The 20187-nt window shown below is 42.9% G+C and overlaps 1 protein-coding gene across 2 annotated transcripts in view; it reads left to right on the forward strand.

Annotated features, from left to right (window-relative positions):
* The window catches only part of ADGRB1 (adhesion G protein-coupled receptor B1), a 735432-nt gene that overhangs the window by 543781 nt on the left and 171464 nt on the right, over positions 1 to 20187 (forward strand). For both annotated transcript variants that reach the window (XM_040352071.1, XM_040352072.1), the window contains exon 18: positions 11229 to 11355. In XM_040352071.1, coding sequence (XP_040208005.1) covers positions 11229 to 11355 — 127 coding nt within the window. The remainder of the gene's footprint in view (positions 1 to 11228; positions 11356 to 20187) is intronic.

The following is a 20187-nucleotide window of genomic DNA, read 5'->3' on the forward strand; positions in this document are numbered from 1 at the left end:
CATTTAGCAAAGGAAGGGGCTGGTAAATATGACATGCACCCTGTCCCCACTCCTCATCCTGATCCCATACAGCCAACCTGACAACACCCCCCCCCCAAATAAACACAGTTTACTATGCTTTAGGTATAAGTGAACACAGTGGCCCGGATTCAGTAAGATTTGCGCATAAATTACGGAGGCACAGGGCAAGTAGCTCCGTAAATTGCGAGGGCGCGCCGGCAAAATTGCCCGGCGTAAGCGCGCGCAATTTAAATGATCCCGCAGGGGGCGGGAATCATTTAAATTAGGCGCGTTCCCGATCGGAAAGTGCATGCTCCGTCGGGAAACTTTCCCGACGTGCATTGCGGCAAATGACGTCGCAAGGACGTCATTTGCTTCAAAGTGAACGTGAATGGCGTCCAGCGCCATTCACGAATCACTTACGCAAACTACGTAAATTTGAAATTTTGCGACGCGGGAACGACGGGTATACGTAACATTGGCTGCCCCTGCTAATAGCAGGAGCAGCCTTACGCGAAAAACGCCATATGGAAACTACGTAAACTGCGTACGCAGGGCTCGCGTAACGTTGTGAATCGGCGTTAGTATGCAATTTGCATACTATACGCTGACCACAACGGGAACGCCACCTAGCGGCCATCGCTAGAATGCAGCCTAAGATATGCGGACATAAGAGCCTTATGCCGCGCATATCTTAGGCTGCAGTCGGCGTAACGAGGTTCCTGAATCAGGAGCACTCGTTACGCCGGGGCAAGTAAGCAATTGCGCTGTGTAACTATGGTTACACAGGCGCAATTGCTTCTTGAATCCGGGCCAGTGGTTGTAGTTGGTACTGGGGTTACTGTTGTAGTTGGTTAGGGTGGGGGATTCTTTGAGGGATCATTTAGAGACCACCTGCACCTGTAACGTGAACAACACGGGGGGGGGCGTGGCTTTGTTTACACAAACAAAGTCATGAAATCATCAGGCTGGGGCTGAGAGGGAGACCACATGGCTTTGTTTATAAACACAAGTTACAGTTGGCACTAGAGATGAGGGTTACTGGTGTAGCTCGCTCTGGGGTCCTTAGAGGGGTCCTTCACCAATAAAGCTAGGAAGCAGGGACATGGCTTTGTTTATAAACAAAGCCATGCAATCATCAGGACATGGCAGGGATGGTGACCACATGGCTTTGTTTATAAACAATTGTTAGCACTAGGGATGGGTTTACTTCTTTAGGGTCCGGGTTCTTCCTGGGGCTCCTTCACACCAACAACCTGCATCAAGCAATGCAGCCCGGACCCCGGATCACACCGAGGATTGCCAGAGAAGAGATGGTGCATTTTATTGCAAAATTCTCAACACACAAGAGGCAAAAAAATAATAAAAAAATAATATATATAGAGAGAGATCTCCATGCTGCAGGTGCCGGGTGTGCTGCATTAGCTGTGTGTGCTGCATTAGCTGCGTGTGCTGCATTAGCTGTGTGTGCCGCGTGTGCTGCAGGTGCCGTGTGTGTTGCATTAGCTGCGTGTGCTGCATTAGCTGTGTGTGCCGCATGTGCTGCATTAGCTGCGTGTGCTGCCTTAGCTGTGTGTGCTGTGTGTGCTGCATTAGCTGCCTGTGCTGCATTAGCTGTGTGTGCCACGTGTGCTGCATTAGCTGTGTGTGCCCCGTGTGCTGCATTAGCTGTGTGTGCCGCGTGTGCTGCATTAGCTGTGTGTGCCGCATGTGCTGCATTAGCTGTGTTTAATGCGTGTGCTGCATTAGCTGTGTGTGCTGCGTGTGCCGCATTAGCTGTGTGCTGCATTAGCTGTGTGTAATGTGTGTGCTGCGTGTGCTGCATTAGCTGTGTGTGCCGTGTGTGCTGCATTAGCTGCGTGTGCTGCCTTAGCTGTGTGTGCTGCATTAGCTGTGTGTGCTGCATGTGCTGCATTAGCTGCCTGTGCTGCATTAGCTGTGTGTGCCACGTGTGCTGCATTAGCTGTGTGTGCCCCGTGTGCTGCATTAGCTGTGTGTGCCGCGTGTGCTGCATTAGCTGTGTGTGCTGCATTAGCTGTGTTTAATGCGTGTGCTGCATTAGCTGTGTGTGCTGCGTGTGCCGCATTAGCTGTGTGCTGCATTAGCTGTGTGTAATGTGTGTGCTGCGTGTGCTGCATTAGCTGTGTGTGCCGTGTGTGCTGCATTAGCTGCGTGTGCCGATTGTGCTGCATTAGCTACGTGTGCTGCATTAGCTGCGTGTGCTGCAGGTGCCGTGTGTGCTGCGTTAGCTGCGTGTGCTGCATTAATTAGCTGTGTGTGCTGCATTAGCTGCGTGTCCCGCATGTGCTGCATTAGCTGCGTGTGCTGCTTGGGCTGCCTGTGCTGCATTAGCTGCGTGTGCCGCGTGTGCTGCAGGTGCTGCGTGTGCTGCAGGTGCTGCATTTGCTGTAGGTGTCGAGTGTGCTGCAGGTGTCGTGTGTGCTGCAGGTGCCACGTGTGCTGCATTAGCTGTATGTGCTGCAGGTGCCGCGTGTGCTGCAGGTGCCACGTGTGCTGCATTAGCTGTGTGTGCTGCAGGTGCCGCGTGTGCTGCATTAGCTGCGTATGCTGCAGGTGCCGTGTGTGCTGCATTAGCTGCGTGTGCCGCAGAAGATTAAACCGTCTGACGTAGAATGTAATAAAAGATCCGGGACTGTAACTGTTTCTGTATTTATGACTCTGGATGGGTTTTGGCAGCACAAGCCGATGTTATTGTTATTGATCGGCTGTAGATTTATTGATGACGGCTTTCATCCCGTCTGCTCCTCCCCCACCCAGCATTTCTGGCTTCTTCCTAGGCCTCTGACCGGCTTCCCGTAGCTCCGACCTAGACTGGGGCGCAGGCTGGAGCTTGTAGTCCCTCCTGTAGGCCGCTAATTAGATTTCTTTTATTTTTTATTTTTTTGGTTGATTTTTCTCTCTGGGTTTTCCAGTTCCTTTATATAAAAGGGAGAAATACGTAAAAAGTAGAAGAGACGAGGAAGGCGCCGCTGATCAGCATTTCCAGGAACATCAGGAGATGAGAGAGAGGCTCCTATTGGTTGTTCCCGGCCGCTGGGATTTGTTTTTATTTTGGTTGTTGTATTACAAAGTGATATTATTACCGGAGTCACCGAGCAATAATAAATGTGCCGAGACGTCTTCTGATTCCGTCCTGCTCCCCCCATTCCAGCAGAAGTCCCCGCCAATCATTGGAGCTGCGGCTGATTTTGTGGTGCATGCTGGGACTTGTTGTTCCCCAAAAGTGAAGCCCGAATCACAGGAGCTTTGTGCGCTAGAATTTATCAGGGTGTTCAGTACAGCCATAACATTACCATAAATGATTAATAATAAAAATAATAATAATAATTACCAATGCAATTGAAAACTTTATAACAATAACAACAATTATAATAATAGTAGTAAGTAATAATAATTTTTGTTATTATTATTAATAATAGAAATAATAACAATATTATATTTATTATTATTGCCAACAACAACTATTATTATTATTATTATTATTATTATTATTATTCTTTTAAATCATTTTTTATAATATAACTATAATATAATAATTAAATAATAATTCTATTATTTTTATTATTAATAATAATAACAATATTTGTATTGGTATTGTTATTATTATTATTATTATTATTATTATTATTATTATTATTATTATTATTTTATTATTTAAAATATGTTTTATAATATTGCTATAATATAATTATTTAATTAATAAAACATTTTGGCCACTTATTTGCTGAGGCTTCTTCTTATTCTGTCCTACTTCCCACATTCCAGCAGAAGTCCCCACCTCTGTTAGGAGCTGCTTTTGTGGTGCATGCTGGGATTTGTTGTTAATCAAAAGTGAAACCTGAATCACAGGGGCTTTGTGCGCTAGAATTTATTAGGGTGTTCAGTATAGGCATAATTTTACAATAAATTATTAATAATAAAAATAATCATAATAATAATAATAAATACCAATGCAATTGAAAACTTTATAACAATAACAACAATTATAATAATAGTAATAATATTTTTTTTAATATTATAATTAGGGTTGTCCCGATACCACTTTTTTAGGACCGAGTACAAGTACCGATACTTTTTTTTCAAGTACTCGCCGATACCGAATACCGATACTTTTTTTTAAATGTGTCCCCAAATGCAGCCATGTCCCCCCACATATGCAGCCATGTCCCCCACATATGCAGCCATGTCCCCCATATATGCAGCCATGTCCCCCCCACATATGCAGCCATGTCCCCCCCATATATGCAGCCATGTCCCCCACATATGCAGCCATGTCCCCCATATATGCAGCCATGTCCCCCCACATATGCAGCCATGTCCCCCACATATGCAGCCATGTCCCCCATATATGCAGCCATGTCCCCCCACATATGCAGCCATGTCCCCCCACATATGCAGCCATGTCCCCCATATATGCAGCCATGTCCCCCACATATGCAGCCATGTCCCCCATATATGCAGCCATGTCCCCCCACATATGCAGCCATGTCCCCCATATATGCAGCCATGTCCCCCCACATATGCAGCCATGTCCCCCACATATGCAGCCATGTCCCCCATATATGCAGCCATGTCCCCCCACAAATGCAGCCATGTCCCCCCACAAATGCAGCCATGTACCCTACATATATGCAGCCATGTCCCCCCCCCATATGCAGCCATGTCCCCCACATATGCAGCCATGTCCCCCCATACCTAGATGCTGCCGCCGCATGGGTTAAACAGCGTGTGGGGAATATCACAGCTTTCATTTGAATAGCTGTAGTATTCCCCGCTGCGCCGCGTATAGACACTCCCCCTTGCTTGGGAGGAGTGTCTATACGCGTCGCGGCGGGAAATACTACAGCTATTCAAATGAAAGCTGTGATATTCCCCGCACGCTGTTTAACCCATGCGGCGGCGGCGTTGCGCTATGCGACGGGGTCGGCGGCAGCATTCGTTGCGACGGCGGTGGCGGCGGGGTTGGTTGGATGGGTCAAGTATTCTATTTAGGTATCAGGGGTATTTGCGGGAGTACAAGTACTCCCGCAAATACTCGGTATCGGTCCCGATACCGATACTGGTATCGGTATCGGGACTACCCTAATTATTATTATTAACAATAGAAATAATAACAATATTATATTATTATTATTATTATTATTGCCAACGACAACTATTATTATCATTATTCTTTTAAATCATTTTTTAAAATATTACTATAATATTATAATTAAATAATAATTATATTATTTTTATTATTATTAATAATAATAATAATAATAATAACAATAATAATTACCAATGTTACTGAAAACTTTATAACAATAACAACAATTATAATAACAGTAATTATAATAAAAACTATTAAAAATAATAATAATAAAAATAATACCAATATTATTATTATTATTATTATTATTTTAAATCGTTTATTATTATTATTATTATTATTATTATTATTATTATTATCAACAACAACAACTATTATTATTATTATTATTATTATTATTATTATTATTATCATCAACAACTATTATTATTATTATTATTATTATTATTATTATTATTTTATTATTTAAAATATTTTTTATAATATTGCTATAATATATTTATTTAATTAATACATTTTTTGGCCACTTATTTGCTGAGGCTTCTTCTTATTCTGTCCTACTTCCCACATTCCAGCAGAAGTCCCCACCTCTGTTAGGAGCTGCTTTTGTGGTGCATGCTGGGATTTGTTGTTCATCAAAGGTCGGCGTATCTTGCTTTCTGAATACAGATTATTGGGGTGGCGTATCTATGGATACGCCGGCGTAAATTCTATCTGAATCTACCCCAATGACTTTAATGATTCTGAAAGTTCTGCTGGTTTTTATTATTATTTTAAATATAGTTTTTATAATAAGTCTATAATATAATAAATGAATAATAGCAATGATAATAATATTAATAACAACAACAAATATTACTATTAATATTACTAATAGTTTTATTATTAATGATATTAATGTTGTTGTTATAATAATAATAAAAATAATACAAATTATAATAATAACCAGTGTAACTTCTTTCAGAATCATTAAAGTCATTGAAAACTTTATACTATTATTATTAATAATAATAATAATAATAATAATAATAATAATAATAATAATACCCCGTGTAACTTTTTTTTCAGAATCATTAAAGTTATTGAAAGCTTTATGATAATAATACAATTAATAATAATAATAACAATTATTATTATATTGTTACTATTACATTTTCAATTACTGTAATGGTTCTGAAGTTACTCTGAGTATTATTATTATTATTATAAAGTTTTTAACGACTTTAATGATTTTGAAAGAAGTTACACTTGTTATTATTATATTTTGTATTATTATTATTATTATTTGTATTATTATTATTATTATTATTATTATTTGTATCATTATTAATAATACTATAACGTTTTCAATGACTTTAATGATTCTGAAAGTTCTGCTGGTTTTTATTATTTTAAATATAGTTTTTATAATAAGTCTGTAATATAATAATTAAAAAAAAAATTCTATGGACCTGAAAAAAAATTACTAGTACATTTTAATATATATTTTTTGTTGGATTAGGGTCACACCTATGCAGGTCGCAGTTGCTGTGTTTTCCTAGTGTGTTTAGCCTTGCGTTTTTTATGCATTTTGCGCTCATGGGAGGTGTCTGTGTCTCATGCAGGGCAGTGCTAACGCATGGAAAACGCAAGCACTGCATTTTTTTCTTGCGTTTTTGCTGCATTTCCATGGAAGACTATGGAACCAAAAAACGCAATCTGCTGCGGGCAAAAAGTCGCTGGCCCCTTTCCAAAAAAAAACGCACCAGTTGAAAACACACAGATGTGACCGTGACCCGGAGGTCTGCAGTGCGTTTGTGCAAAACTGAAAACGCACCGCAAAACACACAGGTGTGCGCCAGACCTAAGGTGGTGTTATTATTAATATTATTATTCTAATGTTTTTAACGACTATAATGGTTCTGACAGAAGTTACACCGGTAAATAATAGATAGAGATAGAGATAGAGAGATAGAGAGATATAAATCAGATGGGACACTTTGGATATTTGTAACTTTTTATTTGAGTTTTTGTATTTTTTAATAAATATTAAGTGCAGCAATTCTGGATGGCTGATTGCATCACTGCACTCAATGACATGCTGTTCACCTCATATATATATATACCGTATTTATCGCGGTATAACGCGCTCCCGCGTATACCGCGCACCACCAAAGTGCCCCCGAAATTCCTGTAAAAAAAAAAATGTTATATGATTGCATTACTTACAGTTTTGGTGTGTTCCCAGCGTCCATCGTCCGGTTCGGCGTCCGTCTGCGGCCTCGATGGTGTCTTCCCGGCTTCTCCAGCACGCGCCTCACGTCGAGTTCCCGCGCTCAGTTCGAACGCCTCTGCCAGCATATACCGAGTGCAGTACACTCGGGTACATTCGGCAAGGCTCGGCGTCGCTCGCGCTCACGCTCTGTGACGTTTATGCGTCGGCGCAGGATTTCAAACTGAGCGCGGGAAGCGGCTATCGGCGTATATCGCGCACCCACGATTTTCCCCTTGTTTTAAGGGGAAAATAGTGCGCGATATACGCCGATAAATACGGTACATTTTTTTATGACAATTCTATGGCTATAATGAACCTAAAAAAACTACCGTATATACTGGAGTATAAGCCGACCCGAATATAAGCCGAGGCACCCAATTTTACCACAAAAAACTGGGAAATCTTATTGACTCTATAGGGTGTCCATCTGCATGCCTCACTGTGCCCACGCCTCACTGTGCCCACGCCTCACTGTGCCCACGCCTCACTGTGTCCACGCCTCACTGTGCCCACGCCTCACTGTGCCCACGCCTCACTGTGCCCACGCCTCACTGTGCCCACGCCTCACTGTGTCCACGCCTCACTGTGCCCGTGCCTAGACTGACATTTAACATGGGAGTCTATGGAAGGGGTGCCCGGCTTTGAAAAATCAGTGCTCCCCGGCCGTAGGTCCCCCAGACAACAAACTGCACACTTGTAGAGAAAGAGTGGGGCTACATGTGTGCCAAGTTTGGGGTCCAGGGGACCTACGGCCGGCCAGTACCGGGTCCTTAAAATCCAGGAGATCAGGCGCAAAAAGGTGATTCGAGTATAAGCCGAGGGGGGCATTTTCAGCACAAAAAAATGTGCTGAAAAACTCTGCTTATACTCGAGTATATACGGTACTGGCAAATATTAATATTACTTAAGCACAATTTGTATCGTTATTATTATTATTAGTAGTAGTAGTATTTAATTATATATTCATGTAATAACAATTTCATGGCTATAATGAATCTGAAAAAAATATTATTATTATTATTATTATTATTAATATTATTTAAAATAAATAGAATAATAATTATATAGTAACATAATTATCGCTGCAACGTTTTCAGAGTTACCCATAGAAAATGTTTAAGATTTTCATTATTATTATTAATAATAATAATAGTAGTAGTAGTAGTCATCAATTAATAATATTGGGGTAGATCCACAGACAAAGTACGCCGGCGTATCTACTGATACGCCGGCGTACTTTCAAATTTCCCGCGTCGTATTTTTAGTTTGAATCCTCAAACCAAGATACGACGGCATCTGGGTTAGATCTGACAGGCGTACGTCTTCGTACGCCTTCGGATCTTAGATGCAATACTTCGGCGTCCGCTGGGTGGAGTTCGCGTCGTTTTCCGCGTCGGGTATGCAAATTAGCTATTTCCGACGATCCACGAACGTACACGCGGCCGTCGCATTTTCTTACGTCGTCTGTAGTCGGCTTTTTCCGGCGTATAGTTAAAGCTACTGTTTTGCGGCGTATAGGTAGACTTGCCATGTTTGGCCGTCGTTCCCGCGTCGAAATTAGAATTTTTTAAAATTTTTGCGTAAGTCGCCCGTGAATCGGGATGGACGTAGCTCACGTCTTAGTTAAAAAAAATGACGTCCTAGCGACCTCATTTAGCGCAATGCACGGCGGGAAATTAAGGAACGACGCATGCGCATTTCATTCGGCGTGGGGACGCGCTTCATTTAAATGAAACCCGCCCAATTTGAAATCCGCCGCCAGAAATACACTACGCCGCCGTAACTTACGGCGCGAACTCACTGAGGATTCGAAAATGCGCCAGGTAAGGTACGGCGGCGTAGTGTATCTCTGAAACGCTGCGCCAATGTATTTCTTTCTGGATCTACCCCATTATATTTAAATAATAATAATGTGTTCTTTATTTAAAATGATGATTAAATGTATTGTGTTTTTTATTGTTTGAGTACAATGATAATGTTATATACCAGGATAGTTTGCAAAATGCTATAAATGATAGTAATTATTTGTTGTTATTGTTATTATTATTATTATTATTATTATTATTATTATTCCAATCACAGGACAATTGCTAGAAATGTCAGACATTAAACTCATTTTCTATTCACAAAACTTTAAATTGTGCGTTATTGTGGCAGCATGTTGTTATTATTATTAGTAGTAGTAGTATTTAATTACCGTATTTATCGGGGTATAGCGCGCACCCCTAATGTTGCCCCGAATTCCTGTGGAAAAAAGTTTTTTGTACTTACAGTTTTGGTGTCTTGCGCGGCATCCATCGGCGGCCTCGTCGGGTACCGCGTTCGTCTGCGGCTTCGGGTGTCCTCTTCGTCGGGTCCGGCGTCCTTCTGCGGCGTCCTCCCCGCTCGTTTCCCGCGCCGAGTTTGAATACTGCGCCGACATATACCGAGCGCAGTACACTCGTGTATTGTCGGGCAGGCTTGGCAACTCTCGCACTGACGTCCAGGACGTCAGCACGAGAGGACCCGAGACTGCCCGACAATACACGAGTGTACTGCGCTCGGTATATGTCGGCGCAGTATTCAAACTCGGCGCGGGTATCGGCGTATACCGCGCACCCACAATTTTGCCCTGATCTTCAGGGCAAAAAAGTGCGCGGTATACGCCGATAAATACGGTATGTATTTATGTAAAACAATTTCATGGCTATAATGAATGTGAAAAAATTATTATTATTATTATTATTATTTAAAATAAATAGAATAATAATAATTATATAGTAACATAATTATCACTGCAACTTTTTCAGAGTTAGCTATAGAAAATGTTTAAGATTATCATTATTGTTATTATTGATAGTAGTAGTAGTAGTAGTAGTCGTCTTCAATTCATAATATTATATTTAAATAATAATAATAATGTGTTCTTTATTTAAAATGATGATTAAATGTATTGTGTTTTTTATTGTTTGAGTGCAATGATAAAGTTATATACCAGGATAGTTTGCGGAATGCTATAAATGATAGTAATTATTTGTTGTTATGGTTATTGTTATTATTATTATTATTATTATTATTATTATTATTCCAATCACAGGACAATTCCTAGAAACTGTTTTTCTATTCACAAAACTTTAAATTGTGTGTTATTGTGGCAGCATGTTATTATTATTATTATTATTATTATTATTGACTGTCAGTAAATTTCCTGACGCTCACTATAATCCGACCTCCCCTCCCCCACTCAGCATCTTAAACTTCTCTCTCTCTCTCTCTCTCTCTCTGCTCCGACTGTCAATTGTAGCTCCCCCTTTCCTCTTCTCCTCTCCAGCTGCCCTCCCTGCACATCCAGCGCCGTCCAGACATCACCATTAAGGCCAACCTGATCAATTTGCATGCGTCCATTTTATTCCCACCCCCCCTTTTGAATTTTGGAAACCCCCCCCACCCACCATTCACACCCTTCCGTCACATTTCATTCATTCATTATATCGCCCCCCCCTGCGTCCCGAGCTCCCATCACTCCAGTGCAAACCCATGACCCCCCCTCCCGTCCCCCCCTCCATCCTCCCTCCTCTCTGCTATATCTCTATCGTCTGTTTTATATTCTTCAATGTGAACCACCCCCCCAAAAGCATCCATAACAATCCGGTATGTCATCTCTTTGTTGTATTTACACTTCTATCTCTTATTATTCCCCCCCCCCCCACCTCTATCCTCTCTCCTCGCCCCCCATGTAGTACTATATATAGCGGCAGATTATGTTGATGCTCCCCGCTCTCGCCCATCCCTTGATTATTTATCATTGTTGGTGCTACAATCTCTTCCGTTTTTGTCTCCTTTTTTTTTTTCTTCTCTCTTCCCCCCCCCCCCTTCTTCTAGATCCTCTAATCTGGGCTCCTGGTCCTTCAAAGGCTGCCGCACGATCCCCGTGGATCCATTTCATACTAAATGCCTGTGTGATCGCTTATCCAGCTTCGCCATTTTATCCCAGCTCAGTTCAGACATGGTAAGTCTCTCTCCCTCTAATAATAAAAAAAGATAAAAAGAAACGCAAAAAAAAAAAAGATGCTTTTCGATTTTTTTTTTGTTTTTTTTGGAGTATGCCATCGCCGTGCCGTTCAGTGTTTAACCTTGCAACGGGGTCAGACCTTTTGTAGACTCGGCGGCGATGCAGCATCACCCATTTCCCCCCCCCCCCTTTTTTTTTTTTTTTATCCTTTCCCTCGGCACCTCCAGCTGTGAAAGAGTTAACGGCCCTGTCCTTTTTAGAATGTGTGTCAATTACTACATTGATACATTGTATCCCCTCGACTTCCTATTGTCACCTCCCCTGCCTCTCTCTCTCTGTTGGTCGCATTGCTCCACGACCGCCAAGGAAAAAAAAAACATTGATCAGGAACGGCCGCTGCGAGCGGCAAAACAAGCAAAAAAAAAAACGAGGGGACTGACGCTGCTCAGTAATCTGCGCGCAAGCAGGAGGTGAAAGGTTGTGTGTGTATTTGTGTGGGTGTTCAGTCTTTTGTAAAAGAAAAAAAACGGTGTGCGCTGAAAAACTTAGACATAAAAATATGCCGTATGCAACCAGCGTGATTCCCCCCCCCCCCTCCAGTCTCTCCTCCTCCTTTCTGTGTGTTGGTGTTGCAATTGAAATTGGATTTGTTGCCGCTGCGGTTTGTTTTTATTGTGTATTTTATATACTAGAGCGTAGTAAAGCTTAATGCATTACGGCATGGTGGAGCCTTATGTAATGATTTGTTGCACTGTTGCATTGTCTCACTTTTTTTACGCTTTGCATATTTGCGTTGTGTTTTTGTGAATTTTGGTAAATTTGTTGCAAATTAATTCTTGCCTTAAAGAATCAGGAGCTGTCCGATTTCTACTGAACCAACATTTATTGGGGGGGTGGAAAATTTGGGTACATTTTGTGAAAAGGCAAGTTTTGATTACTGAATCTTAGCCCTATAGGGCCTCTGGTTTAAGAAGAAGCCTCTATTTACTGGGGTGCACAATTTTGGTAAGTTTTGTCCGAAGGCAAGTTTTCATTATTTAACCTTCGCCCTATGTAGCCTTTGGTTTGAGAAGTGGCCACCATTTACTGGGGTACAGCATTTTGGTAAATTTTATCCAGGCGCAAGTTTTGGTCACTTAACCTTAGGTATTTGGGGCCTCTGGTTTGAGAAGAAGCCACTATTTACTGGGGTGCACAATTTTGGTAAGTTTTGTCCGAAGGCAAGTTTTCATTATTTAACCTTCACCCTATGTAGCCTTTGGTTTGAGAAGTGGCCACCATTTACTGGGGTACAGCATTTTGGTAAATTTTGTCCAGGCGAAAGTTTTGGTCACTTAACCTTAGGTATTTGGGGCCTCTGGTTTGAGAAGAAGCCACTATTTACTGGGGTGCACAATTTTGGTAAGTTTTGTCCGAAGGCAAGTTTTCATTATTTAACCTTCGCCCTATGTAGCCTTTGGTTTGAGAAGTGGCCACCATTTACTGGGGTACAGAATTTTGGTAAATTTTGTCCAGGCGCAAGTTTTGGTCACTTAACTTTAGCTATTTGCGGCCTTTGGTTTGAGAAGAGACCTCTATTACATTGTACAACATTTTGGTAAATTTTGTAAAAAAATGCAACTTTACATCACTCAGCCTATGCAGCCCTTGGTTTGAGGAAAAGCCACCATTTTATTGAGGTGCAGAATTTTGGTAAATTTTGGCCAGTGGCAAGTTTTGGTGACTTAACCTTAATCCTCCACGGCCTTTGGTTTGAGAAGAGGCCGCTATTTACTGGGGTACAACATTTTGGTAAATTTTGTCAAAAGGCAAGTTTTCATTACTCAACCTATGCAGCCCTTGGTTTGAGGAAAGGCCACCATTTTATTGAGGTGCATAATTTTGGTAAATTTTGGCAAGAGGCAAGTTTTAATCACTTAACCTTAGCCCTATGTAGCCTCTGGTTTGAGAAGTGGCCACCATTTACTGGGGTGCAAAATTTTGGTAAACTTTGTCAAAAGGCAAGTTTTCATCACTCAACCTACGCAACCTCTCGTTTGAGAAGAGGCCACCATTTATTGAGGTGCAGAATTTTGGTAAATTTTGTCCAGATACATGTTTTGGTTAGCCCTCTGCGGCCGTTGGTTTGAGAAGAGTCCAACATTTACTAGTGTGCAGAATTATGGTAATTTTTTTGTCCAAAGACAAGTTTTGGTCACTTAACGTTAGCCCTCTGCGGCCTTGGGTTTGAGGAAAGGCCACCATTTATCCACCATAAATTTTGTCCAAAGCCAATTTGTTTGTCAATTATCTCTATCCCGCCACAGCCTCTGGTTTTCAGGAGTGGCCACCATTTATTGGGATACAAAATTTGGGTAACGTTTGGTCCTCTGACAATTTTTTGGTCACTTATTTCTAGCCTCATGCAGCCTCTGATTAGAGGAGTGGCCACCATTTATTGAGGTGCATAATTTTGGCAAGAGGCTAATTTTAATCACTTAACCTTAGCCCTATGTAGCCTCTGGTTTGAGAAGTGGCCACCATTTACTGGGGTGCAAAATTTTGGTAAACTTTGTCAAAAGGCAAGTTTTCATCACTCAGCCTATGCAACCTCTGGTTTGAGAAGAGGTCACCATTTAATGAGGTGCAGAATTTTGGTAAATTTTGTCCTGATACATGTTTTGGTTAGCCCTCTGCGGCCGTTGGTTTGAGAAGAGTCCAACATTTACTAGTGTGCAGAATTTTGGTAATTTTTTTGTCCAGACACTTAACCTTAGCCCTCTGCGGCCTTGGGTTTGAGGAAAGCCACCATTTTATTGAGGTGTAAAATTTTGGTAAATTTTGCAGAAGTTTTAATCACTTAACCTTGGCCCTTTGCGACCTTTAGTTTGAGAAGAGTCCACTATTTACTGGGGTGCAACATTTTGGTAAATTTTGTCAAAAGGCAAGTTTGCATCACTTAACCTATGTGGCCTCTGGTTTGAGAAGAGGCCACCATATACAGAGGTGCAACATTTTGGAAATTTTGGCCAGAGGCAAGTTTTGGTCACTTAACCTTAGCCCTCTGCGGCCTTTGGTTTAGAGGAGTCCACCATTTATGCACCATAAATTTTGTCCAAAGCCAATTTGCTTGTCAATTATCTTTGTCCAGAGGCACGTTTTGGTCACTTAACCTTAGCCCTCTGTGGCCTTTGGTCAAGGAGAGTCCACCATTTATCCACCATAAATTTTGTCCAAAGCCAATTTGTTTGTCAATTATCTCTATCCTGCCACAGCCTCTGGTTTTCAGGAGTGGCCACCATTTAATAGGATACAAAATTTGGGTAACGTTTGGTCCTCTGACAATTTTTTGGTCACTTATTTCTAGCCTCATTCAGCCTCTGATTAGAGGAGTGGCCACCATTTACTGGGGTGCAAAATTTTGGTAAATTTCATCCAAAACCAATTTTTGTCACTTATCTCTAGCCCGCTGCGGCCTCTGGTTTAAAAAGTGCCCACCTTTTACTGGAGTGTAAAATTTTGATAAAGTTTGGTCCAATGACAATTATTTGGTCACCTATCTCTAGCCCCATGGGGCTTCTGGTTTGAGGAGCCACAAGAAACTGCCAAGTTTTGGGAACAAGCCCACTGCGGTCTCTGGTTTGAGAAGTGGCCACCATTGACATTGGGGTGCAACATTTTTGTAAATGTTGGTCCAATGTCAATTAATTCCTTACTTATCTCTAGTCCCCTGCAGCCTCTGGTTTGAGGAGCCACAAGAAACAGGAAATATTCAATTCCCACTGAGACATCATTTACAGGGGTTACAAAATTTGGGTAAAGTTTTGTCCTCTGACAATTTTTGGTCACTTATCTCTAGCCTCCTGAAGGCTCTGATTTGAGGAGTGGCCACTATTTACTGGGGTAAAAGATTTTTGTAAATTTAATCCTAAGTACATTTTTGTCACTTATCCCTAGCCCGCTGTGGCCTCTGGTTTGAGAAGGGACCAACATTTACAGGAGTGCAAAATGTTGATAAAGTTTGGTCCAATGCCAATTGTTTGGTCACCTATCTCTAGCCCCTGTGGCCTCTGGTTTGATGAGCCACAAGAAACTGCAAATGTCTATTTCCCTCTGAGCCACCAGTTACTGGGTTTCCAAAACTTGGGTAAATTTGGGTCCACTGCCAAGTTTTAGGAACAAGCCCATTGCGGCCTTTGGTTTGAGAAGTGGCCACCATTGACATTTGGGTGCAAAATTGTTTTAAATTTTAGTCCAACGTCAATTAATTGGTCACTTGTCTCTAGCCCACTGTAGCCACTGATTTGAGGAGTGGACACCATCTACTGGGGTGCAAAACAAAATGTTGGTACATTTTAGTCCACCACTAATTGTTGCACAGTTCTTTCTAGCCCACTGCGGCCTTGGGTTTGAAAAGTGGCTACAATTTACTGGGGTGCAAATTTTTGGTAAATATTGGTCCAATGTCAATTTTTCAGTCACTTATGTCTGGTCCCCTGTGGCCTCTGGTTTAAGGAGTGCCTACCTTTTACTGGGGTGTAAAAATTTGATAAAGTTTGGTCCAATGCCAATTATTATTTGGTCATCTATCTCTAGCCCCTGGGGCCTCTGGTTTGAGGAGCCACAAGAAACAGTAAAAGGCTATTTCCCTCTGAGCCACCAGTTACTGGGGTTCCAAAATTTGGGTAAATTTGGGTCCGCTGCCAAGTTTTTGGAACAAGCCCACTGCAGCCACCATTAATACTGGGGTGCAATTTTTTTGTAAATTTTGGTCCAATGTCAATTATACGGTCAATTGTCTCTAGCCCATTGTAGCCACTGATTTGAGGAGTGGCCACCCTCTACTGTGGTGCAAAACAAAATGTTGGTAAATTTTAGTCCACCACTAGTTGTTGCACACTCATCTCTAGCCCACCGCGGCCTTGGGTTCAAGGAGTGGCCACAATTTACTGGGGTGAACAATTTTGGTAAATATTGGTGCAATATTAATTTTTTTGTCACTTATCTCTAGTCCCCTGTGGCCTCTGGTTTGAGGAGTGGCCACCATTTACTGCTGTGCAAAATTTTGGTAAATCTTGGTCAAATGCCAGTTTTTTTGTCATTTATCTCTAGTCCCCTGTGGCCTCTGGTTTAAAGAGTGGCCACCATTTACTGGGTTGCAAAATTTGGGTAAATCTTGGTCAAATGCCATTTTTTTTGTCATTTATCTCTAGTCCTTTGTGGTCTCTGGTTTGAGGAGTGGTCATCGTTTACCGCTGAGCAACATTTTGGTAAATATTGGTCCAATGGCAATTTGTTTGACGTATCTCTGGTCCCCTGGGGCCTTTGGTTTGAGTAATAGTAAAATATATATTTTTTTAACTCAATTGGCAAGGAAAAGTTGTCTATTATACAAAATGTGGTGCTCTTCTGAGCCGTCATCATTGGTGATCTCTTGAGAGGTCACCAAACTTGGAAAACATTGACATGTGTTACCGTAGAACATAATTTAATGATTATTTGATGCTGTCAACAGGCCTGCAAAGTCGAACTCTGTTGGTCAAAAGGTGGTGTTGTTTCGACGCCAAGCCAAGGCCTAGGAGGTGGCCTGGAGAATCTGGTGTCCTGGATTGGTGCTCTGCGCGAGAACACGTGTACATTATTATTATTATTATTATTTTTCGCCATGAATGAAGATCCTCTTGTGTTAATTCAGCTTTTTGTTTTATGGTTCTTGTATCAGCAGGGTCACTGTAAATAGTTTCACGGGAGGCTTTTTGCTATGCCGGACGTGTTTTCCTCGCAATGTGAAACGCACGGACTGTGCGGCTTGCATCTGAAATAAACCGTGTATACTTCTTTGTGTGGAATTCGAACATCTGTGGTGTGTGGGGGGGGGGGGGAATAAAGTAGGGGGGGGAGTAGAGGCTCAATCCCCCCCCCCCCTTCTACCTAAAATAAATGCATCTGTTTTCATAACGAAGGGTTGAAGGCTTTGCCCAGCAATTGACATCTTCTAGGTAAACACACCTCGGTGGCACAAAGAGAAACACTTTTCAAATGAAGCCTAGCTATTATTAGATGCACTAATATAGTTGGTCCCTCTGTTGCCAAGGAAACAACATCTGCACTTGAGTTTAAAGATGCAGTACACTTAACTGGAGTGGGTCTATTAAAAGCAGCCAGGTTTGGGGAAGACACTTTACTCCGTCTGCAGAGGGCTTGGAAGTCCCAGACAGTGGCAACTGGCCTGCTGGGGCACCTGCTGGGACTTGTAATTCTTGCACAGAGGGTGTAAAAGAGATTGTCTGAACCTGCAAGGTTAGATAAGCAAGTTGAGTGTTAGATGACTTGATTTGCTTCTTGTTGGTTTGCAGCTGTTTATCTTTATTTTACTAATCGGTGGAGAAGGACATGTTCCATACTTGCCAACTGTCCCGGGACATTCCCGGGATTTAGACCCTTTTCCCGATTTTATCGTTTGCCGGGGAAATGTCCCGGGAAATTCTGTTTCTCCAGATTTTTTGCCGCCAAGGTCCGTGCCGCCGGCCGCTAGAGGTCAAGAAGACCAGAAGAAGTAGGCTGGCTGGGGGGCTACAATAGATACTGAGCTGCGGCGCCGCCCATGATGTTCTCTATCAAGTACACTGTGGCCTGAATGTCAGTTATGGCCCCCAAAAGGGGCTCAAGGCCAACCTGTACTTTGCTCATTCCCAGAATATACTTTGCTCTCCGGTCATTCTGATAAGCGTCTGGAGACAAAGATAATTCCCAGGTATGGAGGAGTATATGATATGTTTAACTCCCACGTGACAACACTGAGCCAATCTGTGTGGTCATAGTGGAGTCCATAGCCTTGTGTATGACATGACACCGTGGCAGCATTTGATGGCACAGGGGCAACATTTGGCACAGTGGCTGTGTTTGGCACAGTGGCTGCAATTGATGTTTTTTTTTTCAAAAATGTTTGTTTGTTTGTGCCACCCTCCCCCAACTGGACTTGTTCTGTAATGTTTAAGATGTTTCATTGCTAATCCAAGTACTGTATGAAAAGTGACCTACTACTACTACTACTACTACTACTACTACCAATACTACTACTACTACTACTACCAACACTACTACTCTTACTACTACTACTACCAACACTACTACTACTACACTCTATGGTGAAAGGGTTGTGGACACCAGACCATCGCATGTACTATATGGCCAAATGTATGCAGACCTCCAAATGTTAGTGCAAATCAGTGGCAGCTGGTGCTCAAATTTTTTTTTGGGGGGGGGGGGCGCAAACAAACAAAAAAAAAAACAATTGCAGCCTCACTGTGCCCATCAATTGCAACCACTGTGCCCATCAAAGGCAGCCACTGTGCCCATCAATTGCAACCACTGTGCCCATCAAAAGGCAGCCACTGTGCCCATCAAAAGGCAGCCACTGTGCCCATCAAAAGCAGCCACTGTGCCCATCAAATGCAGCCACTGTGCCATCAATTGTCGCCACTGTGCCATCAATTGTCGCCACTGTGCCATGCCATCAAACGCAGTCACTGTGCCATCAATTGTTACCACTGTGCCATGCCATCAAACGCAGTCACTGTGCCATCAATTGTTACCACTGTGCCATGCCATCAAACGCAGTCACTGTGCCATCAATTGTTACCACTGTGCCCAGCAATTGTTTCCACTGTGCCCAGCAATTATCGCCACTGAGCCATCAATTGTCACCACTGTGCCCATCAATTGTCACCACTGTGCCCATCAATTGTCGCCACTGTGCCCATCAATTGTCACCACTGTGCCCATCAATTGTCACCACTGTGCCCATCAATTGTCGCCACTGTGCCCATCAATTGTCACCACTGTGCCCAGCAATTGTCGCCACTGTGCCCATCAATTTTCGCCACTGTGCCCAGCAATTGTCGCCACTTTGCCAAGCAATTGTCGCCACAGTGCCCAGCAATATTGTCGCCACAGTGCCCAGCAATATTGTCGCCACTGTGCCCAGCAATTGTAGCCACTGTGCCCAGCAATTGTAGCCACTGTGCCCAGCAATATTGTCGCCACTGTGCCCAGCAATTGTCGCCACTGTGCCCAGCAATTGTAGCCACTGTGCCCAGCAATATTGTCGCCACTGTGCCCAGCAATTGTAGCCACTGTGCCCAGCAATATTGTCGCCACTGTGCCCAGCAATTGTCGCCACTGTGCCCAGCAATTGTGGCTACTGTTCCCTGTAAAATGCTGCCACTGTGCCCTGTAAAATGCCCCCTCCCCCCGCCTGGCACTTACCTTTCTGGGGTCGGCCATCCTGCTTCCACCGTCCCTCGATGTCTTCTCCCACCCTTGATGACGCTTTAGCCAGAACCGGTGAACCCGATTGGCTGAGACGCCTGCAAGTCTTATCCAAGGAACGTACCCCCCATGCGTCCCTTGGATAAGCATCTGGAAGCCGGATGGCTGTAATCGGAAAGCCGCTGGCTCTGATAGGCACTTCTACAGCCAACCAGCTGCCGTTATTCAGATGGCCGGCACTCGCCAGGGGGGCGGCCATCTGAATAGTCGGCGGCAGCGGCAATACACAGATTCATGCAATGCATGAATCTATGTATTGTATACAGTGGCGGTGCGAGAGCGAGAGGGGGTGGCGCCCTCTATGGACGCACCGCCACTGGTGCAAATCCATACCAATGGTCATGGTTTTGCAATGGAATGGCCTACAAACTCACAGAGGTGTAATGGTCAGGCCCATTAAGCCAGCTCCATAAAGACACGGTGTGACCAGTTTGGTGTGGAGGAACTTGAGTGTCCTGCACAGAGCCCTGACCTCATCCCTACTGAACACCTTTGGAATGAACTGGAATGAGCCAGATC

Source organism: Rana temporaria, chromosome 5, assembly GCF_905171775.1.
Source record: "Rana temporaria chromosome 5, aRanTem1.1, whole genome shotgun sequence".
NCBI classification, from domain to species: domain Eukaryota; kingdom Metazoa; phylum Chordata; class Amphibia; order Anura; family Ranidae; genus Rana; species Rana temporaria.